Genomic DNA, 26,525 nt, shown 5'->3' on the forward strand with positions numbered 1-26,525 from the left:
GGAACAGAGATGTAGGTAGACCTTTGTTGAAGATGTCTGCATACTGATGGGAGGATGGGACATGGAAGACACGAACCTGGCCCATGGCAACACGTTCACGAACAAACAAGATGTCTAACTCTATATGCTTGGTGCGTTGGTGTTGGACCGGATTGGTAGAGAGGTAGACGGCGCTTATATTATCATAGTATACTAGTGTCGCCGTGTTCAGAGGGCAATGAAGTTCAAGGAGAAGGTTATGTATCCATATTGTTTTAGCCACAACATTTGCGACACCGCGATACTCGGCCTCAGCACTAGAGCGAGAGACAGTGGGTTGGCACTTCGGGGACCAGGAGATTAAGTTGTCACCAAGAAAAACAGCAAAGCCAGAGGTGGAGCGGCATGTATTGGGACAACCAAACCAGTCAGCGTCAGTATAGGCAGTGAGTGTCGTTGTCTTGGAGCGAGTGATGTGTAGCCCTTCAGATATGGTTCCTTTGAGATAGCGGAGGATGCGTTTCATTGCGGTGAAGTGGGGCTCACGAGGGTCATGCATGTAGAGACAAATTTGTTGGACAGCATATGCGATATCCGGCCTAGTGAAGGTGAGATATTGGAGAGCGCCGGCTAGACTACGGTACAATGACGGATCAGCAACAGGAGCACCGACCTCAGCGTGGAGTTTGGCGGAGGTGTCAACCGGAGTTGTGACCGGTTTACAGTTGGACATGTTTGCACGATGGAGGATAACAGCCGCATAATTGTGTTGGTTGAGAAATAGACCATTCTTGTCCCTGCAAACCGCAATGCCAAGAAAATAGTGAAGTAGACCAAGATCAGTCATTAAAAATTCAGATTTAAGAGAGGAGAGAATGGACCTGAGAAGAGCCGGGGAAGAAGCAGTGAGGATGATATCGTCGACGTATAAGAGAAGATAGGAAAGTTCAGTGCCTTGGCGATAAACAAAGAGAGACGCATCACACTTGCTGTTGTGGAAGCCAATTTTGGTAGCATATTGCGAAAATCTATGAAACCATGCCCGTGGAGATTGTTTGAGACCGTATAAAGACTTCTTGAGAAGGCACACATGATCTGGTTTGTCTGGATCAGCAAAGCCCGGCGGTTGGTGCATGTAAACGGTTTCCTCAAGATCGCCGTGAAGGAATGCGTTCTTAACATCAAGTTGGTGGAGAGGCCAGTCACGTGCAACAGCCAGGGCAAGAACAGTACGCATTGTCGTTGGTTTAATGACGGGACTGAAGGTCTCCTCACAATCAACACCTACTTCTTGTGATTTGCCGTTTGCGACCAACCGAGCTTTGTAGCGAGATAAAGTGCCATCTGCATTAAATTTATGACTAAACAACCACATAGAACGCACAATGTTAGTATTCACAGGACGGGGAACAAGATCCCATGTACCAGCAGATTTTTGAGCCGTATACTCAGATGACATCGCCCCATTCCAGTTAGGGTCACGAGCTGCTTGAACATGAGAACGAGGAAGAGGAGAAATGTGAGTAGTGTGAAGAGAGAGAATGCGCTTGGGTTTGAGAATACCACTTTGACTCCTTATGCGAATACGAGGAGGGGCTGGTGGTGGAGGAGGTTGGTGAACAGTTGATGGTGGTGGCGTCGGAGGAGAAGTAGGCGCCGGTGGTGACGGAGGCACCGGTGGAGATGGAGGCACCGGAGGAGAAGGTTGTGTGGGTGATAGCGGAGGTGAGGGTGGAGGAGATGGGGAATCGACATGCAGTGGTGGTGAAGGAGGTAGAGGAAGAGAGATAGGAGGGAGATAAGAGGTAGGAGGAGACGGTAATAGAGTAGCCGACCGTACGGAAGAAAACGGGAATGAGGTCTCGTCGAAGACGACGTGGCGAGAAATAATAATACGATGAGTAGCAAGATCAAGACACCGATAACCATGGTGATTAGGTGGATACCTGAGAAAAACGCAACGTGTGGAACGAGGAGATAGCTTGTTCGCAGTCGTAGGAAGAAGGTTGGGATAACACAAACACCCAAACACCCAAACACCCAAACACCCGAAGATGATCATAAGAGGAAGGTTTGTTGAAGAGGCGAGTGAAGGGAATCTGATTTGCAATGGTTGTCGAGGGAAGGAGATTAAAGAGGTGAGCTGCCATATGTAAAGCTTCAACCCAGTAAGTGTTGGGCATGTGAGCTTGAAAAAGAATAGCACGAACAAGATTATTAAGAGTACGTAGAGTACGTTCCGCACGACCATTTTGAGCAGAAGTATAAGGACAAGAAAAACGAGCATGAATACCATGGGAGGAAAAGAAAGCCTGCATTTGACGATTGTTAAACTCACCACCATTATCACATTGAAAACTTTTTATAGGAACTTGAAATTGGGTTTTAACATAGTTAAAAAAATGTAAAAATTTTGCAAAAACTTCACTCTTTTGACGAAGAGGATAAATCCAAACAAAATGAGAGAACTGGTCAAGAAAAATAACGTAATACTTGATGCCACTCACACTGGAAACAGGAGAAGTCCAAATATCAGAGTGTATTATTTCAAAAGGCAAAGAAACAGAAGACGAGGAAGAGTAAAAAGGATGACGAATATGTTTTCCTAGCTGACAAGCATGACATAAACCAGAAATATCCGTTTGAGAACAATCAAATAAACCAGAAGAAGACAAAATGCGAAAAACGGAGTGGTCGGGATGGCCTAAGCGACGGTGCCAAGTAGAAGCAGACGCGGTAGCAACGAGGGCATGAGGAGACGATGGAAGGGATGAGGACGTGACGGAGTAGAGTGGACCAGCACTATCACATCGGATGAGAGGGGTCCGAGTGCGAAGATCCTTAACAAGAAAACCATAAGGGTCAAATTCAACAGTACAAGCGTTGTCAACCGTAAATTGACGAACCGAAACAAAAATTTTTAAAATTCTAGGACACAGAAGGACATTCTTAAGATGAAGAGGACGAGAAGCAGAGGGAAAAAGAGTGCTACCCGAAGCAGTGACAGGGAGAAGAGAACCATTACCGACAGTAACACGAGGTAGAGAATTAGGAGAAGAAGAGGAGAGAGTAGAGAGAGTACCAGGATGGGAGGTGAGGTGAGCTGTTGCCGCAAAGTCCATATACCAACTAGCATCCGCAGGGTCCGTAAGAGTCATGGTGTTGAACGCGCCGGCAAGAGCAGTGGGTATCATATCTGTCGAAGGCGAGGAAGGGGAATGTTGTGTGAGGTACGCAGAGCCATTCGGTGATGGAGCAGAGCCGAGAATGCCGGAAGAAGGACGGGACGACATGGAAAGGTGAGGCGATGATGGGGGAGGATGATGCGAAGTAGACGAAGGAGACCACGTAGGCATGTTGGGCCATTGGGGAAACATGGGCCATTGATTAGGTTGAGGCCATGGCCAAGTAGGTTGCTGAGAAGGCCAAGGCCCGGTATTCCAAGTGCCATTGCCACGACCTTTGTTGTGGTTGGAGTTACGACCACCACGGTTGTCGCGATTGGTGCGACCCCCACCGCGATTGGGTTGGTGAGAGGAGGAGGAGGACGCCGAGCAGGAAGCATATTGGTAGGGTGAGGTAGCAAGAAGAACCTGAGGAGATGATGCATGGTCTACATGTGACGGATCAGGACGACGGAGAGTTTTGAGACGATCTTCCTCATCTTTGAGCATGGATCTAGCATCATTAAAAGAGCAAGGAGGAGATCGATGTTTAATGACATTAATAATATTATCAAATTTAGAACTCAACCCATTGAGAAGATGTCGAACAAGCGCACGATCCGTGACAGGGGCATTGACGTTTGCAGGAAGATCAGAGAGAGACTTCATTTTCTGACAATATTCATGAACAGAGAGATCACCGATCTGGAGGTTGTGGAGCTCATTCTCAAGTTGAATAGCACGAGCCTCCTTGTTGTCTCGAAAGAGATTCTCGATGGTGGTCCAGAGGTCACAAGCGGTGCACTTCGTCTTCAAGACAGTCTTAAGGAGAGATTCGGAGATCGTGCCATAGATCCACATTTTGATGGTACCATCGACTTGTGACCAGAGAGTGTCCGTTGGACCAGAGGGAGCGGATGTGCCGTCGAGGTGGCCAAGAACGTTGAAACTGTGGCAATGAGTTTCGAACAATTCTTGCCATATGTCGTAGTTCAGCTGATGCATATCCAAAATAATAGGAATATGAGCCTTGATCTGGGTGAGATTTAAGGAGCGATCAGAAACAGAGAAAACAGGAGTAGGAGCCGCCATTGTGGGGGAAAAGGAAGAAATGAAAAACAGAGGAGGACAGAAAAAGAAGAAGAAATGAAAAACAGAGGAGGACGGAAAAAGAAGAAGAAACAGAAGAGCGTGTTTTGTTTTGTTTTTTTGTTTTTTTTTTTTTTTGTATAAGAGAGAAAGAAGAGGCGCCTGATTAGAGCACTAGCTCTTATACCATGTTTGATTAGGTTAATCCAATCGATGATTGGTATCATTGTATTGACAAGATTATATATGAGTCGATGTACAATATAGCCGTTGGGGGCTATTAACTAAGCTTCCTTATATACACTGAAGAATATATGTATTCCTATTCTAACAGTGTGAAATGTTCATAGCCATATAGAGAAGGGAGCTTCTATGCAATGACTAAATTGTGTGAAAAACTTATAATTAGTCTTTTTCAAGAAAAACAAAAAACAAAACTGCCAAGTAAACGTAGAAGTCATAAACGATAAACATATGAAATTTTTTACGAACCTGTGGAATTATATGATAGTTCATAAACGTATACAGAACAATTCACATGTCTTTCGTTTAGTTCAGTTTTTTTTAATCAACGATAATATATATCAGACATTGTAAAATTATTACAGAGAATGTTAACGATTAACTCCAAAATTCGGAACCACTATATCCAAAATCATGAAACTGCAAATAAAGGACAGTTTTCAGATTGCCAAAATTAAAAATGAAGAACGGTAAAAAAAAAAAAAATAATAATATATTGTGCATGTGGTTAAGGAAATCAAATTACAAATGTCACGTCTGCGGTCGGTTCTTTCGACCTACGTTTTGGTGAAAGGTAGTTTTCCTTACTCTAATCGAGTCACATGTAGGTCTAACTTGAAACCTCTCTCTTATTTCAATTTCCTAGTTTTGACGTTGATCCAAGAAAATATATAGTTTTGACTTTCTCTTGTAACTCTTTATCAAATTTAAATATATTTTCTTACAACTTCTTCACCTGAAATTCCTGACTTAATTAACTTTTACTTTCCTCTTAGCAAGAATTTTATATAATTAATGTCTCTTTTTAATTCTTGAAGCAGTAACTTTTATTTAAAGAATATTGTTTATTTTTCTTTCAACAATCATCGCCCAAAATTGATACTTCTGGGAACATTAAAAATAAATTTAACTTACTCATATTATATAATCAAGTTTCGTTATAAATTTTGGTACAACGAAATATGGTAAAACATAATTGATCCTAACATAAATGATAAATTAATGCACAATCGATCATTTCTTGGATAATAATTAATTAAGAGTTTATCTGAACAACGAAACATCATTATTTGTTCATCCTCATCAAGAAACTCATAACTCCAAATGCGATCAGTCCCGAGATCTTCATCACCGTGAAGCTTTTACCAGCAGCCGCTCCAAACTGCTGATCAACGGGATACAACTCACCGGGTGGACCCGTCATGTATATGTAGGTAGACGGAGGTGGCGGGCAGTAAGACTTCTTCGGCGGCGAAGGTGGACGTGGCGGAGGAGGACAAGCCGGGGACGGCGGTGGAGGTGATGGTGGTGGAGGTGAGGGAGGAGGAACGTTTTGGAGACAAGGTGTACACTTTATTTGATCCTCTTCGAGTTTTCTATTGGTTGAAGAATCTGAGGCGTTTATGATCATAGGAAACGTGAGAAACGCCATCGCGGTGAGGATAGTGGCCACGAGAGCCTTTATACGGTGAGTTTTCTCCGGCATGCTCAGAGTTGTTATTTGTTTTTTTTTTCTTGTCCCGGAGAACCGAATAAAGAAAGAGAGGTTTGGGAAGATTCTCTAGTTAGAACTTAGACGTTTGAAAAAAAAGAAAAAAAATGGTGAGGTGGTTTGGTAAGAGGGTGTGCATGGGACTGATATATTTATTCAAGACTATATATTTCTGTCTTGATAATTATACAAAAAAAAACTACTTTACAACATGCAAGAATAAAAAGAGAAGAATAAGAAGAATAAGAAGAATACATTCAATTTGTGAAGTAGGCTTTTTTACATGTGAGTTGGAGCTTGGATTAAGGGGTCCCATATGGAGACCATGTAACATATGCATGATCGTGTTACTCGAAATAATACTTAAATTACTTAACAGTAGTGGAATTATTAGCCTTTTAATCCACCGTCGTCCACTCAAAAATAAAATATACACTTAAAAGTTTTCCAATTATTTGCTGCCAATAATAAGAACGTTTGATAACACAATGATTGATCGCAGATTGGTAGTAATCTGGTTTATAAAATTTAAAGCGTAAAATATGCATCACTATGTGGTGTCACACCACCACTGGAAACATCGTTGCTAAAGCGTGAATTGGACCGCCTCTTCTAACAAAATCATGAAAAGCAGGCGAAGTCTGCGATTAATATTATAACTTGGATATTAGCAGTAAATTAGTATACCTAGTCATCTTTAGTGGTTGGTTCCTCTCGTAAACCACTATGATTTTCCAAAAAAAAAAAAAATCGTGAAAGAACCATATATATATATATAAGTAGTTAATAATATATATCCCGCGCAAATACGCAGATTATTGTATAATAGAATGTATTAGTTAATTTAAATTTATTTAATAATCATAGAAAAAACTTAACAAATTAATTTAAATGTCATTAACATTTTTGACAATTTTATTTATTCAAATCATACAATATCAAAATATATAACTTATTTAAATATAATCATACCTACATTATACATATCTCTTAAAGTTATTTATTTTTTATTGTTCAACTTTGATAATAATTTTCATTAATATTTTTAAGCATTTGAGGTAATAAAATATTATTAATAATAAAAACGAAAGTTTACTATGTGACTTAAATATATAATTTAAGTTTTTCATATAAACTAACACATAACCTAAAGTATTTAATAATTAAAAGCTAAACTATTTTGAAAGTAAAAAATACATATTTTCCTATAAAATCATATGAAGTGCATTCAAAGTTTTAAAATAAGATAAAAAATAGTTTTATATTCCCCTTAAGAATCTTAAATTAAGATATATTGCTAGGTTTAGTTATAATTTTTAATTGTTGTAATTAAAAGCAAGATAGAAAATAAAAAATCAATTTGTTTTTTATATAGAAAAAATATTTATATTTGAATTAAATAAAAAAATAGTGATTTTTATATCATTATATGTAGAATCACAAACTGAATATAATGATTATTATTCTAAAAGAAATGTAATACAATTTTGTTGGATGTAAGTGAGAGTTAAGAAAACTTGATTTGATAATTATATTACAATTTTTTTATATTTCCCTTAATTTAAGTTATATTGCTAGGCTTAGTTTCAATTTTTCATCCTTGTAGTAAAAGCTAGAAAGAAAATAAATATCAAATTGCTTTTTTATATAGCAAAATCTTTAAAGTGCATATTTGAATTAAATTTCAAAATTATGAATTTTATATAATTATATGTTGAAACACATATGAAATATAATGATGAGTATTCTAAAATATATATATATATATATATATATATATTACAATTTTGTTGGAGGTAAGAGAGAGGTAAAAAAAATTGATTTGAGAATTATATTACAAAAATTTCCTTCATGAGAAAATTTCAAATTTTAAGAATAAAATAAATATACATGAATTTGTAAGAACTAATCAAACATCTAAAGTAAAGACTTAAGATGTTTTCTTTAGCTTGATTCCCTTATTATGAGATGGTTATAACCAAAATATTATTATGGTCATCAAAAATTTATTATGCATATAAGAATACATATGTATTCTAAATCAAAATAATATAAGAAAACAAAGAAGAAAATGGGAAGTATATAAAACAAAGAAACAATAAAATTCAAAACAATGTAAAATATATAGTAAACAAAAAATATAATCAAACTCTTATTTGGGTATGCAAGAACATTCTAAAAAAGAAAGAAAATATTTAGGATTTGGGATATGGTGGAGGAGGATGTGAGAATAATTATTTATAGGATAAAAAGTGATGAAAGTTACATTTCTAAAATAATTAAATTAGAGAAGTTACAGTTATAATTAATAGAGTGTTTAAATGAAAATGAATGGAGGAGAAAAAGTCAATTCACAATTTATGTAATTTCAGTTATAATTTAGTAGTAAAAAATGAATTTAGAGTATGCATTAATGTATATAATAAAATGTGTTGTTTAATTAAAAATAAATATTAAATTTTTAAAATTAAATGTCAAATGGACTAATAAAATGAATAGGAATATTTAATTCTCAAATAAACTTGACTTTTTTTTGTTAAAACCAACATATGTGCATTTAAATTTAACTATGGAAATTTAAAAAATTAAATATGAATAGATTAGAAAAGCAAGAAATATAAAAGAAACATTTTATTTTTATATAAATAAAATTAAAATTGTAAACTATGTTAAATATATATAATACTTTCTAAATTAAAATATATAATCAAACTCTTACAACACATATGAGATATAACAACATTTGATATTGGTGGGAGAGGAGGAGATTTTATTTTCAGTTATAATTTTATTTTAATGTGTGAGTTAAATGTATTGTATTAATTGGTCTTAAATATTGTTTAAAACAATCAAAAATTAGAAAGTTAATAAAAAAATTAGAAAGCATTAAATAAAAATCAACCACTAAGGAGAGACCAAAACCTTACTTTTATGTATATGATTGTAGGTTTAATTAGAATTCAATTCAACCCAAGGAGTCAAGGACTACATTTTGTTGTAGTTGTTGTTGTTGTAAAACTCTAAGAAAATCATGTATCACTTTGCTTCACGGCTTACGTTGAGCCAATGGAATAATTGTTTCTACTTCCATGTTTTAATCTCTTTTTTTTTTTTTGCTTTGGGAGTCAATCCTATAGGTTTAGAATCTGTGATTGTATAAACCTAAATATATTCATTTTCAACGAGAATTTCCATTCTTAGGAAAAAAAACTCTAGAATAACAAATACAAGAAAGAAGTCCTCTAGTTTAGGGGATAATAATTTGACGAAGGCTAAGAACACAGCGTCTCTATCCCATAACTTGTTTCTTTTGGTTAACAATTGCACATGCAATTGAAATAAACGAATACGTTGATTAATAATTTAAACAAATACGGCCACCGACTATGATTCATTACGGTCTTATTTAATGTCAAGAAAATTATATGTACACTTAGGACCCGTGTTAAAGTACGGGTTAAAATTCTTTTTATTTATATTGTAATTTTTATATAAAATATAATTTATGTGATTGTTTTTAAAAGTTGTTGTGAATAAAACATTATAATTGTTCTGTATATTAGTTTAAATATTTTGAAATTATCAAATCAATCATAACAAACATTATTTATGTTATTTTGATATATAGTTGCTAGTATAATCGAAAATCACTCTTAATCCATGGAAGAATGATTAATTTTTGAGATTTTGTTGCTTATATATGGTTAATTAAATATTTTGTGGAGATTTTATTTTATTGTTTTGAAATATCCTTTTTAAGAGAATCTGAAATCAAAATTTAAGTAATGGTTATAACCTAGATAACCTATAACCTATCAAATAATCAAATAATTAATTTTATAATATATATTATATAGTTTAAAAAAAGGTTATATACTTCCGTTTTATTATATAAGGGATTCTAATACTGGAAAAGATGGAAAAGATGGTATACGTTGACCAACTTACTCGGCCCGAGTAAAGACTTGGACCCATATTAAGGCTAAACTGCAAACGATGGTTGGGCTTTATAAGTTCGGCATTGCTTGATTTGCTTGTTCCTTTTTTGGTTAAGATTTTATTTTTTCCAAAATGACATTACAGTAAAACCTCTATAAATTAATAATGTGGGGACTTTGAGATTTTATTAATTTATAGTGATATTAATTTATCCATAAATTAATAATTATTAATTTATCCATAAATTAATAATTATTAATTTATCGTATAAATTAATAATTATTAATTTATAGAAATATTTTTGCAAAATACAATATTATTTATTACATTAACTTTTAAAATATTTCTAGATGTAAATTTGGAATTTTTTTCCTTAAAATCATATACTTTTTAGAATTTTTCTTTATATAAAATTCCTTATGCTTTGATATAACATATTCAATTATGTTAACATTCATATTTCTATAGAACCTATGTCTTTATTTGTAGACACGAACGTGAACGTACGAGCTATTCTCGTCTACTATTTTTTTTCTTTACACAAAATCTTAGCTATGGCTTCTCATCTAAAATGTGTTGCAAAAGCAACCATGACAGACCAAATACGCAAAGAGTTATGTGAGTACAAAAGAGATCATACCAAATGTACTCAAAAAGAGTTGCAATTGTGGATTCAAGAAAAATTTCAAATTCAAGTTAGCCAAGGTACAATCTCAAACACACTCAAAAGATCAGATGAATATCTTTCCACCAATCTGGAATCCAGAAAAGATATCAAACGTCACAAACCAGCAAAATATCCAGAGATGGAGAAAGTTCTTTTTGAATGGTTTCTTCAATACCAAGATCGTGTGAATATGAACGGAGAACTAATTTTAGAGAAGGCAAAAGTGACTATGAAACTTGTATACCCGGAACAAGATTTTGAGCACCAATTTTCTCAAGGCTGGCTTGAAAAATTCAAATTACGACACGGTATCAAGTCGTTTCGTCGGTTTGGAGAAAGCGGTTCAGTTGATGTTGAAGACATGGAAAAGAAGCTGGAAGCTATAAGAGGAAAAATAGATAAGTTTTCTAAGAAAGATGTTTTTAATATGGATGAAACTGGTTTGTTTTATAGGTTACAAGCTGATCATTCTCTTGCTACAAAACAACTTGAAGGCAAAAAACAAGACAAAGAAAGGTTAACTGTTGTTATTTGCTGTAACGAGGATGGGTCTGAAAAATCCCTTATGGATTATTGGAAAATATGCGAAGCCGCGCTGCTTCAAGAATGTCAATATGAATAGCTTGAATTGTCATTATCGAGCCAACAAAAGAGCTTGGATGACAAGTGTTATTTTTGAAGAATATATTCGCTGGTTTGATCAGATAATGCATGGTAGAAGGGTTTTGTTTGTGGTAGATAATTGCCCAGCACATCCAAGAAATATTGAAGGATTACATAATGTTGAGTTGTTTTTCTTGCCACCTAACATGACGTCAAAAATCCAACCTTGTGATGCTGGAATAATAAGAGCTTTTAAAATGCATTATCGAAGGAGATTTTACCGTGAGGTTTTAGAAGGATATGAGTTGGGACAATCTGATCCAGCTAAGATCAATGTTTTGCATGCTATCAATTTTGCGGTCTCTGCTTGGACAACTAATGTTCATGGAGAGACAATAGCAAATTGTTTTCGACATTGTAAAATTCGTTCAAGGGATGCCGTATCAAGGAATTCAGAAGAGGAATCAGTTTGTGAAGATGGTATGCAGGAACTTGAAGTGGTGATTAATAATCTTAGTTATCGAAATAAAATGGATGTCAATAGTCTACTCGACTATCCAGGTGAAAATGATGCATGCTCAGAAGTTCAGAGTTTAGAAGAGATTGTGGCTTCTGTCATTAATGTTGGTGAAAAAGCTGAAGACGATAATGTGGAACCTTTGGAACCAATTACACGTAAGAAAGCAATTATCGCGTCTAGAACTCTTCACAACTTTTGGATGCAAATCGAGAAGACAACACCAGGAGTTTTTGATGCAATAAGGAAAATCAGAGATGAACTCCAACGAGATTCCAATTTTAAGAAAGGACAAACAACACTAGATTCATATTTTACAAAATTGTCTTAGTATTTATGCCTATAAATTATGATTATTAATTTATGATATTATTGGGACCATATTTTATAAGGAGATTTCGAAAAAATTATTACCTTATTATCTTATCGAATATTGTTAATTTTTATACTGACCCGACTTGAAACCAGCAAAATTTATTAATTTGTAGTGTTTATTAATTTATAGAGGTTTTACTGTATTTCGGTACATGAAAAAAGTTGTTACAAGAGAGTACAGAAGCATTAGAAAAACGCAATTACAAACTAATGCTTCTTAAACCTAGCAAAATTTCCAAACAACAAAACGTGAAAACCCTACAGCATATTCTATTTCGTGTACCATAAGTCACAGAGTTGAGATTTTGAATCCAGTCCATCAGCTGAAAAAAAATCCCGGGACGGTGATCCTTCATTAGTCACGGGTTCGAGTCTCCAAAAAAACCTAAATCGAATCTAGATTATTGCTTCCCCAAATCGATCTAGTTTAGTAGCTGCTCTGCGGATAGAAGTCAAAGCTTGAAACCGGTAGAGACATCTGTGAATGCCAATCAACCGGTTGGTTTAGGTCGAAATTCCTTTCAACTGATTGGTTCTGGAACAATGGTTCTGATTGGAACTCATGGACCATGTCATCGACCATCGTCTGTAGCTCTTCCAAGCTGTATTGCTTTTCCTGCACGCCAACATTATTACAACGTTAACGTGTGTAAGAAGAAACAGTGAAAGGTCCCCTAATCTGGTGCTAAAGTAGAGATGATGTACCTCTCTTCTAGTTTGAGCCATGAGTGAAACCATCTCTTGAACAAAATCAAAGTATCCCTTTAGAGAAAAAACACAAAACAAATCAGTTTTTTGTAATGAACAAAACAATTTACCAATATCTCATTTGAAGTATAACCATACCTCATCTTCTCCAGAATCATAGAGTCCAGCATCATAAAGACTTCGTTTCCTCTGATCCGACAACACTAAAACATCACAAGAAAACAATGTCAGTCACTGGGACAACAACAACCAAAAAAACTCAAAACTAAGTGTGAACAGATCTTTACCTGAATAAGCTTCTTGAATCTGCTGGAACCTTCGTTTAGCTTCACCAGCTCCATAAGGATCATTCGTCCACCGATCAGGATGCCATTTCATAGCAAGCTTGTGATACGCCCGCCGTATCTGCTCCGCCGAAGAATCAACGGCAACGCCAAGAATCTCGTAATACGACGACGTTTGCTTAATGCCACCTTCCATTGGTTAGTTACGTATATTCTCTAAATATGTAATCTGATCAACGCATATTCACGAGATGATATATTAGTTGTAAGCTTTTGTTTGGGGGGGTTTATATAAAAACAGGAGTTGAGTTCCAATGGCGGTTATATGTAACAAGATTCTTACAAAAGACAAGTTCTAGAAGTTATCGGGGTCTCCAAAAATATCTTGTCTCAAGAACGTTCCGGAACATAGCAACAAAGCAAGATATTATCCACACAATCTTTAGATATTTTAACATTGGGCGGCTGCGATCAAATGGACGGTCATGTCCATGATCATGACGTGACACGTGGTTTTGAATAATGAAATGACAAATACTTTTACTTGTGGAGGCAGAACAAGCAAAGTACCGCCTCGGCGCCCAAAAATCGGGGTGAATAGCACAAAGATATTTTCTTATTTACACATTTCAAAATCTATCTTTTTTTTTTTTTTTTGACAATATCTTTTTCTGTAGTTTATATCTAAGCATTTACATAAAGAAAACATGTTTTCAACCAATAATTAAAATACTTGTTGTTAAAATTTACTTTTTGTTTAAGTTCTATCAACGAAAGTGGTATAGTAGTTTTAGTGAAAAGTGGGAAAAAAAAAATGGCACATTCGTGAATTTGGAATCTCTTCGACAATTTGAGTCATATTTAATATTTTTTTGCATTGCATCCAAAAATAAAATAAATGAAATGAAAAAGATTACAATAGTATCAAAATTCATTTTAAAATAATAATAATTTAATATTTCTTTGTTTCTTCACTTCACCTAAACAATTTGTTAATGTACCAAAGTTTAATTAAAAGTGTATAATGAGTATAGTTGGGCTAATGGGCCTTAACAGACGCAACCTACCTAACTTTATCGAAGAAGACCATATGAGAAGGGTATTGTTAGTTGAAAGTTGAAACTGATGTCAAAGACACATTAGTAGATGCACTCTTTTGTAAGTAAAACCAGTACTTTTTTTCCTACTTTCTCTTTCTTCTTGTTTTTTTTTTTTTTGGATAATTCTTTTTTGTATTATTGACCACATATTCCTACAAAAACATCACTCACTCAAACACATTCAAATATAATGAATGTTGTGATTTATATATGCATGCATTAGAGCAAGATTAATGGGGGTTGATATATTGAGGATGTTATATACTGGTTGAATATTTTAAAAATTAATTGTGTACTGTTTAAATTCTAAGAACTCTTGATCTCTTAATTAAAACTGTATTCTCCAATGGTAGTATATAATTATGGATCTCTTATTTGAAATTTTTAAAGTTTAAATAGATTAGAAGTAGTATAAATGATTAAACTATAATTACAAAAAGCTTGCATCATGAAGAAAAAAGACAAAAATCTGAGTAAATCTACAATTACAGAACTAAACTCGTAAGACAAATGTTTGAAACTGTAACCTGAGCTATAATATCAAACAAAGCAGTACACACAATCTCCTTGTATGGTTCTAGCTTCCTACGCAAACCATTCACTTTTACAATGTTTCTTTCTTCTCTTTCAACCCTCACACATTAATCTTGATGGTCTGCATCAAAGAAACAGAGATATGTAATGTCACTTATACATAAAGAAAAAAACAAAATCAATTAAGAGGAAGAAGACTACCTGAAGATGTAGCTCAGAGAAGACAACGATCCATCAGAACCATCACCCACAGAGCAAAGCATCCTCCACAATCTAAAATAACATATCCAAGAGGCAAAAATTACATGAACATAATTATAAGATCAAACACTAGAAACATATGCAGCATGAAAGATTCAGAGAAAAAAGAGGGGGGGAGAGACATGGCTTTGTGCATCAGGTTACTAAAGGGGAAAGCATTAGATTACTAAAGGGAAAGAGGAACGCAAACCTGAATAATTAAACCACATGTCCAGCCATGTGCATCAGAGGAGCTCAAACTTAAGCATACCACCTTTGATGTCACGGCAATGCTATGACCAGGACCTGCAAGTTCTGAGATAGACAGGCCAAAGTCAGGGGAAAAGTTTGTCGGCTTCCTGAAGACAGAGCATGTTGCCTGAGGATGATAAATCAATCAGATAACATCAACACACATGAAAGACAGAATCAAAACGATGAAAAGAAAGAGGAGCATATATCACTCGCCTCGACTTTCACAAGGTCCCGAGGACCCAAATCACATGTTGTCAGAACATGAAGGACAATGGAAGGAACATAAGCCAAGAAGAATTCTACAGGAACAGAACTTCCACGGCAGTGGCGTTTTAGACGCAGAAATGAAGGAAATGGCAATTCCATTGCAGTGATGGGATTCTCTGGAATGATGTTATGGAGTTGTAACATAGCAGGGCTACTACCACTTGATGTTGTAGTATCCATTTCAGAGCCCAAACTGTTTATATCACTCACTAAAAACACCAAAACCATCATTAAACTAATACATTGTTCACTCCTACAATCCTAAAAGCCAAAATCATTAGGCATAGTTACATACATACACATATTGTAGTAATAAAAAGAGCTAGCTTTAAAATGCTAAGTTGTGATGATGATTAAAGAAGACGTTTAAATTTTTCCCGAGACAAAATGTTGTTCATGTTTAGCCAATAAGATCACAAAAAACAGATCATCAAGACCAACACTTTTTGTTCATGTTTAGCCAGTAAAATAAAACAACGAGATCATAAGGTTAACACACAAGACAAACCCAGATCAGAACAGAACCATCAACAACAACACCAAAGAGAGAACATCATTTGCTAAGAAACCTTAATCATAAAACAATTTGCGATTCATACAATTGTACTAAGAAACGTACCTTGTGATTCCAATTGCTTCAGTCTCTTCTAATTTATTTGACTCCAATTGCAAACCGCATCCATCTCCAACTGAAACTCGATTCTTTCTTTCGCGATTGGATTCCAAATCGCCTTCGCTACTAATCTGTCCAAATTTTTTTTTCCTTTTGTATTTTCTGTTCGCCCAACAGAGAGCTGCCACGTAGCGTCTCTTAACCCACGATCGAGTATACTATATAAGGGGAGATCTTACATTTTTTGTTTTGTTTTGATTTATTTTTTTTCAACAAAACACTAAGGATTCCTTTATGAACCCAGCGATGGAGAAGGTCTTAGAATCATATTTGCGGTCAGAAAATCGATTATTTTGGGCTTGAGTGATGTATTAGAAAGGAGAAATATATCCTATGGGAAATATATAAAGTGTGATTTTAAATTAAAAACTCTACAATTTAGTATGTTTATACACATGCTCTCACTGATCCGCACCGAAAATGTTTCAATTACTCCAATAATTAATTGTTTAAATGAAGGTTTAATTCTGTTAAATTAGCTAAAATATAGATATATATTCTAAAAGGACATGATAGATTTTATTGAAATTAGTAGATAAAAGAATTGTCATAACTCAAAAGCAAGAAAAAGGGTAACCTAGTTCCCTTTCTCTCTCAACTTTCAGCCGCCGAAGAAGAAGAAAAATTTCAGATCAAGGCTGGATCTTGGTGGCTTGTCTAGCACCGGATCTGGCCTCCCCCGCTTTGTTTTTCTCTAGCTTTGTTGTTTTTGCTCTCGATCTATCTATCCCAGTGTTTCAGTGATGAAGAGTTTTGATTGGCTGATACAGCGGGTCTTCACGGCAAGATTTGCAAGGTTGCTCGGTGGTAGGCTTCTCCAGAGAGAGTCGTTGTTGGGACTTCGACTTCAGTAGTGTGGTCGGATCCTCTGCTCTTGTAAAATCCGAAGAAGGCTTTGGTTTCCCTTGGAAAATTGAGTATGTTCTTTGTGGATCTGTGACCGTTGGTTTCCTTTTGTCTTCTGATCTGGTAAGTAGACTTGCGGGTCTGGTTCTCTTCTACGGTATGCTAGGGCTAGTTTGCTTCGTCTTAGTCTGTTTCGTCTTAGTTTGTTTCAAGAGTGACCCTGTCAGGTCTTTCAGCCATCGTTTGGGGAGCCGTTTAGTTTGTTTCGGTGTATGTTTTTAGGTGTTGAGGAAGCGGTTTGAGCGGCCTTTATATGTGAGGGTTTCTGATTACAGCAAAGATGATGATGTCGGATCAGTTAGATCGACGGATAGCTCGAAGAATAATGCCATTGTGGTTTGTTGTTTCCTGTCCCAGGTCTCAAAGCCGGTTTTGTGCTTGTCATTGCTTCAATGCGCCATGTGGAGTGGATGTGGGTTCTTATCCAGCCATTGCCTTTTCCTCTCGATCTTTGTCTCACTGTATCAGCTAGCGGTTCGCTTTTGGTTCATTCCCTTCTTACGCAGAGGCTCAGTTTTTGTTTCAAGATGTTTTAGTTCTCTAAGTTTGCAGGCCTCTTCTCCTTGGTGTTGTTCGCTGTGGTTGTTAGCAGCCTCGAGTTATCGCCTTCCTCGCTCTTGAGTTTGGTGATAACCGAGGGCTTAGAGTTTGCTCCTTATCTTGCTTTCCAGATCTGTTTAGATTGGTGGCATTTTGAAGGATTCTAGCTAGACGTGAATTGGCGCATCAGACGTCGTCGTCGCATCCAGAAGTATGTTAGAGTTTTCTCTTAGTGGTTTTACTTGTTGGGTTATGAAGTCCTTGGGTCAGAGAGATCATCTTTCATCATGATAGGAGATTGTAGATGTTATCTTTGGATTGGCCGTGGACACCTATGATAAATCTCTTTCACAGGAGCTTCGGGAGAAGATGTGTTCTTTGCTTTCTTAGGTCTAGGGTATCTCCTAGGGTTCTAGTCAATTGGTTTCTGTTCTTTTTGTAAGGGTTTGTCCTTCTTTGTATGGTTTAAAAATCTTTATTAGTTTGTTTTTAGTTTCCTTTCTATAGGGCTTTGACTCCGAAGACATCTCTTCGTCCGTCGGCTTTGACTCCGAGGACATTACTTCGTCTGTCGGCTTTAGCTGTCTTTTTGGGCAATGTTGTATTCTTCTTTGATGAGAAATCAAGTTATAAATAAAACTTCAGGTGATAAAAAAAAAAAAAAAAAAAAAAAAGTAGATAAAAGAATTGTATGTTAAATACACGTGTAGATATATTCCACATGAAAATATATATATATATATATATATATATATATTACACCAGTACACAATTTACATATGCCTTCATTTCTTTTCCATTAAATATAAAGAGATCTATGGTAGCTTTCTTATTTTCAGTTTCACTACATACATGTTGTTCAAAAATTTACTATATTTAATACTTGAAAATGATATTTCACTATATTTATTACTTGAATAAGATAGTTCACTCTCTTATTCAACTATTAAATATATAAATAAGTTAACAATGTTTCATTTCCACACATTGCAAAACAGTATTCACTTCTATTGAAGTTCAGTGACTCATGTAATTAACACCCTAGCATAATTTTTATGTTATGTATCGAAACCTTTTTTGGGCTAGTAATTTTGATTATTACTATTTAATTTGTTTCATACTTTAATGTTTACCCAATGAAACTTCTTTGGTATTAATATTTTCGACAGTGTCGAAGAGTTTTTTTTTTATATATACGGACGCATTTGAAATGTTGAACATGGGAATGAATATTGGTTTCAGCTTTCTTGGCATAGGCACATATTTAGAGCTACCATAAGATGCTTTATATCTTGATCGGTAATGATTATGTTTCCTATTCAACTACATCTGCCTTGCATTCATAAAAAGGGTGAAAGATGTAATAATTAGACAATAAAATAGAAAGTATAAAATATAAAAACATTAACAAAAATATATATAGTTATATCGTATAATGAAAAATTTACAAAACTCAGTTTATATGTATTGCACGCAACTATAACCTTCTTGGCATCGTTTCTTGGCATCGTTTTGTTCTTCTTTAGTTTCTCGGCTGGGATAGTTTTATTAAAAAAAAAATTTTGTTAAAGATCGTTTAATTGAATTTACTCAAGAATTCTGATAGATTATTGCAAGCCTATATCAAAAATTATATATGTACAAAAAAAAGAATTATGATAAATTACCGAAACAGAGTTCAAATTGTAAACTTCACCTATTCTCTGATTTTTTTGTTATTGTTTTACAGTTAAAATTATTTGTATTTTGTATTTATGAAGCAATTTTATCAATCAAATTTGAGAATTTGTTAGAAATACTTTTTTCAAAAATATTATTTTGAACATTTTTATTTTTATCTTATTTTACGTAATTACACTATCTTAAATTAATTTTTAAAATTTCTTTTTTAGGTTTGGGTTTTTTCTTTTACATTTAGACTATAGTTTTTACATTTCATTATTTTTGAAAATCTCCCATCAAATTTTTAGTTTTATCTTTCGGTTTTAACTTATTAATTAATTATAACAAATGAAATGGTGTATTAATAAAAGATAAAATAAGAAATCAAATTATTTTTTTGAATATGTATGAAATTGCCGACAAGTAATATAAAATGTAGGGAATAAAATTTAGTGGAAAAATTTATCGTAAAAATGCTGTTTTATTTTATTCGTTTAAACGATCTGCTTGCAATCTGCATACAAACTTCCAAAGGACAAGGCGGGCGGAGTCCCTTTAACCTGCCCCGTCGAGATTCATTATTAAAAATAGATGCAATTAAATCGAGTTAATTAACAAACAAAAGAAAAATAACATGATACATTAAATTTATTATTTAATGTTACTAAAAAACAATGTAAATTAAAGTAATGGTGGGAAGACATGAATCACGCGTCGAAGCACACCTACCCGAAGGGTTTTAGAGCGTAGTAGATAAAGAGACAAACAAAGAGATACGAGTTTGGTTTGGCTTTAGGTTTTTTGGGGGTTGGTAGTGTTTGAGGTCCATATGCCTCGATCTTCCGATCCTCTTCTTTTAACTTTATTTTCTTTATTACAAAAATTATCTTAAGTATTTCACTTCATCGAACCATGCACATATATATAATTACATGTAAAAAACTAAGCCGAGCAAAGTTGTTGAATTCAGTGCAAACACTTGTCAAAGGAGCAGTCCCGATCTGGTTCCATCTTCTTTTCGTTGTCTGTTCGACCTTGGCTTTGGCTTTACCATCAACACTTGCTAATTTATTTAAATCACAAATAACTTAGCTCTACGGGACAAAATAAACACCAATTGCAAACTTTCACGCCTTAGGAAGTAACGACTCTTATTAATATGCTGTACTTTTGTTCTGTGTAAGAGTTTTGAGAAATCGCCATCTCCAGATAAATTAATTAGAAACAATATAAACATGTTCAGTTAAATCCGTATATATAATATAAAAATATGCCTACCCTTTTTCTTGTCATTCTATGATATACCGTACGATATATATGAAATCATGCATATACATATATATGGATCCTCATAGTTTTGCGTTATGCAGAGTCAGATAAGTATATATATGTATATACCTAGCTAGCTATATGTACGTAAATATGTTCTATAAACGTATATACCTATAAGCGTATATATGCTCATGTATTTATATTACATCCAATAGGAAAACATTTTCCCTCTAACCGAATCAACCAACTGCTTTTCAATTACATGTATATTTCTATATGTCGTTAGGTTCTTCATGTAAATATACGATTGTATATTGCATAGCATCAGAAAATCTGCATGCCTATAATTAATAATCTAAAGTTTTATGTATAAGAAATAAAATCCCTATTTTACGAACATAAAGACTTTCGCATACATAGACAGTGTGTTAAACCTACAAAAGAACCCTCATCAGAAACTAAACGTTTCATCGTTCCCGGATGATAAATCACAGTTAGATACCATGTAAAGATAAAGATAAGATCATAGAAAGGAAGCCTGAAGGGCATAAAAGATAAGGGTTAAGAAATTGTTTGAATTAGGGTTTCGAAGGAGAGATCGAGGCCAAGGTCGAACAGACAACGAAACAAAGATGAGAACACATAAGATTGCTCACTTTGACAAACCTAGCATCGAATCCAATAACTCTTCATCTCCATCTTCTGATGTCGACCATATATATAACCCATCCCTATATTATTATTCTACTGGTTACTAAATAGAAAGATATTTTAATGAAGAAGGAGCCCTAGCTACTTATAGAAGAAGATGTAAAATATTGGAGGAGGAGAATCCACGCAACTAACGATGAGTTAACAGTAGAAGGATTACGACAAAACTTTGATGAAACATCTGGAGTGGAGAACCTCGCACGTGTCACCCAATCACTCGAACTCTTTTGGTTCATTGACTCACGGGTATCTCGTACGTGTACATACCTTTCGTGCGTGCGCTATATATGCATATATACATAAATTACATATACACACACGCGCACACACTTTAAAACGCAACACACTGTAGCGTACCTACCAACGAGGTCTAATCTAATGAAAAAAAATAAAAGATTCGGCACCTCCCATGTGCGTAGTTATAACTAGATTTCTTATGTTGACAGTTCATATATGATATTTTAGTCACCAAATAGGTTTCACCTCATGCATGATAGCTAACTTTTTACTTATATAAACATAGCTACGGATGAACATTATCATTGTTTTATGAAAGTTTAAAGATTTGGCGTATATGAGTTTCAAAAATCATATTGATCTGTTTTTATATTATTTTCGTGTGTGGTAGACTTTTATTTCGCTTAGAGAATCAGTGTACCATATCTTCGCTTTATTTGGAATGTTACTGTTGTGCCGTTAGTGAAAGGACAATGATGAACTTTAATAATTCTGAGATGAGTTTAATTCATATGTGTCGTGCAAACCTTTTTCTTCGGTATTTTGTTTGATTTTATATATATGTGTGTGTGTTAGGCTAGTGCGTGTTGTGTGCTTATATATATTATTTTATTTATTCAATTGAATGTGTTAGTAACGAATTCATAAATTAGGTTCATTTAAAGAAAAACACAATTCCCCCCTATACAAAAAGGGAAGAAACTAATCGCAGGTTCGGTAAGTCTCATAATGATTAAGATTTAATCGTTGTTGATTCGGACGAATAAGAGTTTACTAATTAATCGATGTAAAAGACTAATTAGTCTCATCCGCAGTTTCCACCAAACCTTGTTGTTGGGAGACTCCAAGTTTCCCTACCTACCCATTTGCGCAAGCTTTCCATAAATATTCCACGTCATATAGGAAACCCCAGATTTAATTGTATTAAGATCTAACTGAAAACGTCCTTTTTATCTTAAATTTTGTATTCAATGACCTCTAATACCATCTTCAACATCGGCTATCTATAACATTTATTTCAATGGACAGTAAAATTTTGAATATTAAAAATTCATGTTAAATAAGGGGGTAAAATATTTGTAACTATAGCTAATGCGATTATATATATTTATCTTCAGTAAAAAAAAAATGGAAAAAGGTTTCGAAAGCATATTGAAAAGAATCTGAATTAGACCAACAAGAAAAAAGTTTATTGGGCCTTCAAGCAAATACACAAATTCAGCCCAATATCTATAAACAACAAGCCATCAAATGTAAACAGTTTTTAAGTTGATAAAAATAATGAATGTGCTGCTCGATCTGAATTGAAAACGAAGTGTTGGGGTCAAAATACATCGACTCGTCGTGTTGGACCATCTGTTTTTTTTTTTTTTTTTCTGTATACGAACGAACATAACAGCTTTAATTGACTTGAGAATAAATATTGAGTGCCATAGAAGAAAACTTGTACTATATTAGTTGCTTAGAAAATTGTCCCATTTACATTTTTTTTTTTTTTTGTCAAACAAGTTAACCTTTCATTCAAATCAGATCCTCATAAAGAGGTGAGTTCTTATAGCATACAACAAGATAATCAAAGGAGAAAAGGGATAAGAGCTCCATGAGTTCTTCAAGAGAATCTGTTGGAACCAAGGTGGATTCGACCATGAAGACAAGCTTCACGAAATCCTTGACCACCAAGTAGTCATAAGTAGCTGTAGCGGTTAACGCAATCGAGCTTTGAAAAAAGGATGTGACAGCGGTAGCACTAGATGGGTGTATCGCCAACATTAGAGATAAAGTAGTTGGAGCAACGTCATTCCACACTTTAAGATTGAAACTTATATCTCTAGAAGGAGCTTCAACTGGGGATCGAAAGAGTTGGGTGTCAAACCGTAGCAAAGCAGGTGAGTCCTCCCTCACATGAAGCTCATGGCCATGGACGTTGAGGAGTTTCACACAAAGCTTGCAGCCGGTTTGACCCTGATTTATAATAGCAGACCCTAGCTTCCTATCTTTCGGTGATATGTGACAAATGGGGACCATGATTGTACGCTTCAGATTCACGCAGCTTGTTGGATCAAGTTCCAGATTAGAGTTCAGCAATAAAGAGACCCAAACACTGCTAACCGACTGGATTTGACAATGATATATCTCAGACCATTCTGCAGAGCACAATATACTGCTACCGAGGAATCCTCGACTTGACCAAGCAGATATGATCGGAACTAGAGAAGGTGAGTTGGATATCACAATATCATTAACGGATCTAGGTAAGACCATCCACGACCCGACCAGTACAGACAAAACACAGCACAAGAAGCTTCGATGGTCACCATGACTAGCAACATAGTAGATAGTCTCAGCCCTACATAACCTTAGCATTACTCTTGTCAATAACGCCGTTGTTTCCCTAAAGTAACTTATTTTCACAAATACAGACTTGAGTTTCTGGGGAAACAGAGGTGACTGGTTGATAAAGCATCGGTAACCAACACTCTGTGGAGGTGTGGTCATAATGCCGTTGCTTTTCCACACCTTCATCCGAACCCGACACAATAACATATCAACCAAACTAAGGGGGACCACTACTCTTCTAGCATAGGATTCAAGACCAGCCAATCTAGAGTTAAGAGGTATTATGATGGAGGTTGATAGAGGGTTATAAAGATCAGACCTGGGCAGAGAAACTCGATGTCCAAAGTCATAACGTCGATAGCGGTTCAGCAAGAGTAGGCCTTTATAAAGCTTGACGAGGAGAACATATGGTGTCAGGATTTCATAGATGCATTGCCACTACCCGTTCCATGGGTTCAATTCGAACTTCAGATGGAAACTACATCCATCAACTGTAGAAGATCGGAACTCCATTTCGGACTGGCTTGACCAGAGGGAGAGAGCGATAAACCTGAACCATTTGATTGCTTATTGCATTTGGGCAGTAGTTTTTGGTAATGGGCCGAGGCTTAGAGATAAGGCCCAAGGTTAACAAAAAGTTCACCAACATTGAAAACCCTAGAGATACCTTGGTTGGGTAGGGGAATAAGCGCTGAAGGCGGCTGCGGCAAGGCGGGTCAAGGATCGGAGTTGAGACACCCAACGCCGGAAAAAACCAGATCCACTTCTCCCAGTCGCTTGTGCAGATTGTAGCTGGCGGATCTGTTTTGAAGGCCAATGATGATTTTGGGGTTAAACGCTGCTTCATAGATGTTATGGGCAGAATATGAGACTGAGGAAGAGATGTCGGCCAAAACCCCCCTCTGTCACCACTAAGCATTGTTTGTCCAAAGCAGATTGCAAGTTTGATGGAGGGTTGAAAGAGAAAGAAGCTTCCCAATGATTGAGCTAGATGCCAAGAAGGGATTGCAAGCAGCAAGTAAGAGTGATCTGTAGAGTTCCGACGCCGGCGAGTCATAGCTTCACCGGCGTCAGAGGGGATGAAAGGATGAGTTTCCTCGATATTTGGGCCTGAGAGCACTTTTTATCTTTTTGTTCTTACAGCTGAAAATGTGTGCCTGCTTCTAAGTCCACTCCCATTTACATTTCATTTTCCCGTTTATAATAAATGATATGTGTATGCAACACGCATTTCATTTTCTTTTTGTAACTACATTAGTTTTTCTAATAAATAGATCTAAATAAAATTTCAACATTTGGATAATATGGATTACAGGATTAGGTGCTGGGCCTATAGCTACGTTTTGTTTTGTCAATCGATATATTTCCCAAGAAATGACTCTTTTTTTTTTGTTCTCCCTCCTCGTTTGGTCAATTCAACTCCAATTTCAGTTCTGTCTCTTTGATTATTTTCATCTTGGTTCCTAACTTTCATACCAAAAAAAAACTGTAGGCACAATGTTCAATTTGTACCATTCATTTTGTGGTTTCACCAGTATCTTTTTTTTTTTTTTTTTCAACCAAACATTAATCAAATTAAAAAATGTTTGGTTGAAAAAAAAAAAAAAAAAAAAAGATACTGGTGAAACCACAAAATGATATCTTTTCTTTTTTTTTCACCAGTATCTTTTATTTTGGTTTTTCCTTCAAAAAAACCTTATAAAAAGTTCAAGTTGTAATTTGTAAAGCCACATTAAACGAGAGTTGTTGTTTTAATATCTATGCGTACGCATACGCATATATTATATATACATAGAAAAGAAAAGCATGCATCGGGTGAAATTTGGTGTGAACTTATAATTATCCCATTCTTTAAACTCACGTCTGTTAAAAATGCGTGACACGATCCAGTGCCATACCATTTTAGTTCCTAGTGATCCTTTTTATATAACTAGATATTCACCCACTATATCTTTTTTTGTTTAGAAATGCAAAATAAAAATTTCTTTATTATATTAAGTTATTAATTATATATGTATATAATATATTTTGTATTTTTAATCTACTATAGTTTTACATGATTACATCAATACATTATGTATATGATTACATCTACATATACTGGTTTATTATATACAAGTTAGGATATCCTTATTATTCATTAGATTTAATTTAATTAACAAATATACTTTTTTGTGATTTTTCTTTTTCATTTACAATGTAGAGATAATAGTATTACATAATATATTCTATTTTTATAATTATATGAGTATACTATAATTTGATTTTGTAATTTTGGTTGTTTTATTTCTATATCATTTAACACTTTTGTATTTATAGTTGTGCAAGTCGATTAAAATGGTGGAGTGTTTTTTGTAAAGTTTGATTTATATCCATTGTTTCTTATTAGTATGGATCGAAAATCTATATGTATTAATATATTAGCTACTGAAAAAAACTTCAGTGAAGAAGTAATTTTTTTTTTTAACAATTTGTGTCAGTTTAGGCCCCAATTTTTTTTTTAAATTAAAGTTATTATCAACAGTTTAATCACTTGGCTTTCAAACACATGAAAATAAATTATTATCAACAGTTTTTTAGAGAATGGATTAGTTAAATATAAAATATTTAATGATAATGTGTGCTGGTCCGATACTTTTGAAAATTTGAATAGGAGAAAATCTTCTTAAATTAGATTCCAAATTTGATATTATTTAAAATAAAAAATAATTGTAAAATTAATGTTAATGAC

At 34.7% G+C, this 26,525-nt stretch overlaps 5 protein-coding genes and 2 long non-coding RNA genes across 8 annotated transcripts; 2 read left to right on the forward strand and 5 right to left on the reverse strand.

Annotated features, from left to right (window-relative positions):
• Positions 1-2,784: 2,784 nt before the first annotated feature.
• On the reverse strand, positions 2,785-4,409 carry LOC147941600 (uncharacterized). The gene is made up of 2 exons (XM_087457255.1): positions 3,062-4,409; positions 2,785-2,819 (listed from the first exon to the last, which is right to left on the reverse strand). Exons 1-2 carry the CDS (start codon positions 4,233-4,235, stop codon positions 2,785-2,787), a joined length of 1,209 nt encoding a protein of 402 aa, XP_087313381.1. The 5' UTR covers positions 4,236-4,409.
• A 967-nt stretch (positions 4,410-5,376) lies between these two features.
• Positions 5,377-6,203, reverse strand: LOC104701751 (uncharacterized). The gene has a single exon (XM_010417489.2). It carries the CDS (start codon positions 5,959-5,961, stop codon positions 5,542-5,544), a length of 420 nt encoding a protein of 139 aa, XP_010415791.1. The 5' UTR covers positions 5,962-6,203; the 3' UTR covers positions 5,377-5,541.
• Positions 6,204-10,460: 4,257 nt separating this feature from the next.
• LOC104704818 (CENP-B homolog protein 2-like) lies at positions 10,461-12,024 on the forward strand. The gene is made up of 2 exons (XM_087458586.1): positions 10,461-11,013; positions 11,255-12,024. The coding sequence occupies exons 1-2, from the start codon at positions 10,461-10,463 to the stop codon at positions 12,022-12,024; spliced, it is 1,323 nt and encodes a 440-aa protein (XP_087314712.1).
• Positions 12,025-12,166: 142 nt separating this feature from the next.
• Positions 12,167-13,442, reverse strand: LOC104701752 (uncharacterized). Its single transcript, XM_010417490.3, has 4 exons — positions 13,064-13,442; positions 12,915-12,979; positions 12,774-12,830; positions 12,167-12,684 (listed from the first exon to the last, which is right to left on the reverse strand). The coding sequence occupies exons 1-4, from the start codon at positions 13,254-13,256 to the stop codon at positions 12,496-12,498; spliced, it is 504 nt and encodes a 167-aa protein (XP_010415792.1). The 5' UTR covers positions 13,257-13,442; the 3' UTR covers positions 12,167-12,495.
• Positions 13,443-14,627: 1,185 nt separating this feature from the next.
• On the reverse strand, positions 14,628-15,286 carry LOC147941601 (uncharacterized). Its single transcript, XR_015561010.1, has 3 exons — positions 15,146-15,286; positions 14,896-14,967; positions 14,628-14,815 (listed from the first exon to the last, which is right to left on the reverse strand). It is a non-coding gene; the product is annotated as an uncharacterized LOC147941601 (long non-coding RNA).
• A 1,363-nt stretch (positions 15,287-16,649) lies between these two features.
• Positions 16,650-18,274, forward strand: LOC109125653 (uncharacterized). 2 transcript variants are annotated; one of them, XR_015562240.1, is made up of 2 exons: positions 16,650-17,098; positions 17,393-18,274. It is a non-coding gene; the product is annotated as an uncharacterized LOC109125653 (long non-coding RNA). The 2 variants fall into 2 exon arrangements; XR_002032768.2 differs by having other exon boundaries at positions 16,651-17,098; positions 17,258-18,274.
• Positions 18,275-22,972: 4,698 nt separating this feature from the next.
• Positions 22,973-25,045, reverse strand: LOC104701753 (uncharacterized). Its single transcript, XM_010417492.3, has 2 exons — positions 24,462-25,045; positions 22,973-24,344 (listed from the first exon to the last, which is right to left on the reverse strand). Exon 2 carries the CDS (start codon positions 23,999-24,001, stop codon positions 22,979-22,981), a length of 1,023 nt encoding a protein of 340 aa, XP_010415794.2. The 5' UTR covers positions 24,002-24,344; positions 24,462-25,045; the 3' UTR covers positions 22,973-22,978.
• Positions 25,046-26,525: the final 1,480 nt, after the last annotated feature.

Source organism: Camelina sativa, chromosome 7 (genome assembly GCF_030686135.1).
Source record: "Camelina sativa cultivar CO46 ecotype springtype chromosome 7, ASM3068613v1".
NCBI lineage: Eukaryota > Viridiplantae > Streptophyta > Magnoliopsida > Brassicales > Brassicaceae > Camelina > Camelina sativa.

What these genes read in the sequence shown, in the direction of transcription:
- LOC147941600 (XM_087457255.1), bottom strand. Translation starts at nt 4,235, where the DNA reads ATGGCGGCTCCTACTCCTGTTTTCTCTGTTTCTGATCGCTCCTTAAAT. An exon ending in TCACCTCACCTCCCATCCTG is followed by an intron (nt 2,820 to 3,061) that starts GTACTCTCTCTA and finishes TTTCTTGTTAAG; the next exon opens with GATCTTCGCACTCGGACCCC.
- LOC104701751 (XM_010417489.2), bottom strand. Translation starts at nt 5,961, where the DNA reads ATGCCGGAGAAAACTCACCGTATAAAGGCTCTCGTGGCCACTATCCTC.
- LOC104704818 (XM_087458586.1), top strand. Translation starts at nt 10,461, where the DNA reads ATGGCTTCTCATCTAAAATGTGTTGCAAAAGCAACCATGACAGACCAA. An exon ending in TTTTAATATGGATGAAACTG is followed by an intron (nt 11,014 to 11,254) that starts GTTTGTTTTATA and finishes TTATTTTTGAAG; the next exon opens with AATATATTCGCTGGTTTGAT.
- LOC104701752 (XM_010417490.3), bottom strand. Translation starts at nt 13,256, where the DNA reads ATGGAAGGTGGCATTAAGCAAACGTCGTCGTATTACGAGATTCTTGGC. An exon ending in GATTCAAGAAGCTTATTCAG is followed by an intron (nt 12,980 to 13,063) that starts GTAAAGATCTGT and finishes GTGATGTTTTAG; the next exon opens with TGTTGTCGGATCAGAGGAAA. An exon ending in TGGCTCAAACTAGAAGAGAG is followed by an intron (nt 12,685 to 12,773) that starts GTACATCATCTC and finishes GTTGGCGTGCAG; the next exon opens with GAAAAGCAATACAGCTTGGA.
- LOC104701753 (XM_010417492.3), bottom strand. Translation starts at nt 24,001, where the DNA reads ATGTTATTGTGTCGGGTTCGGATGAAGGTGTGGAAAAGCAACGGCATT.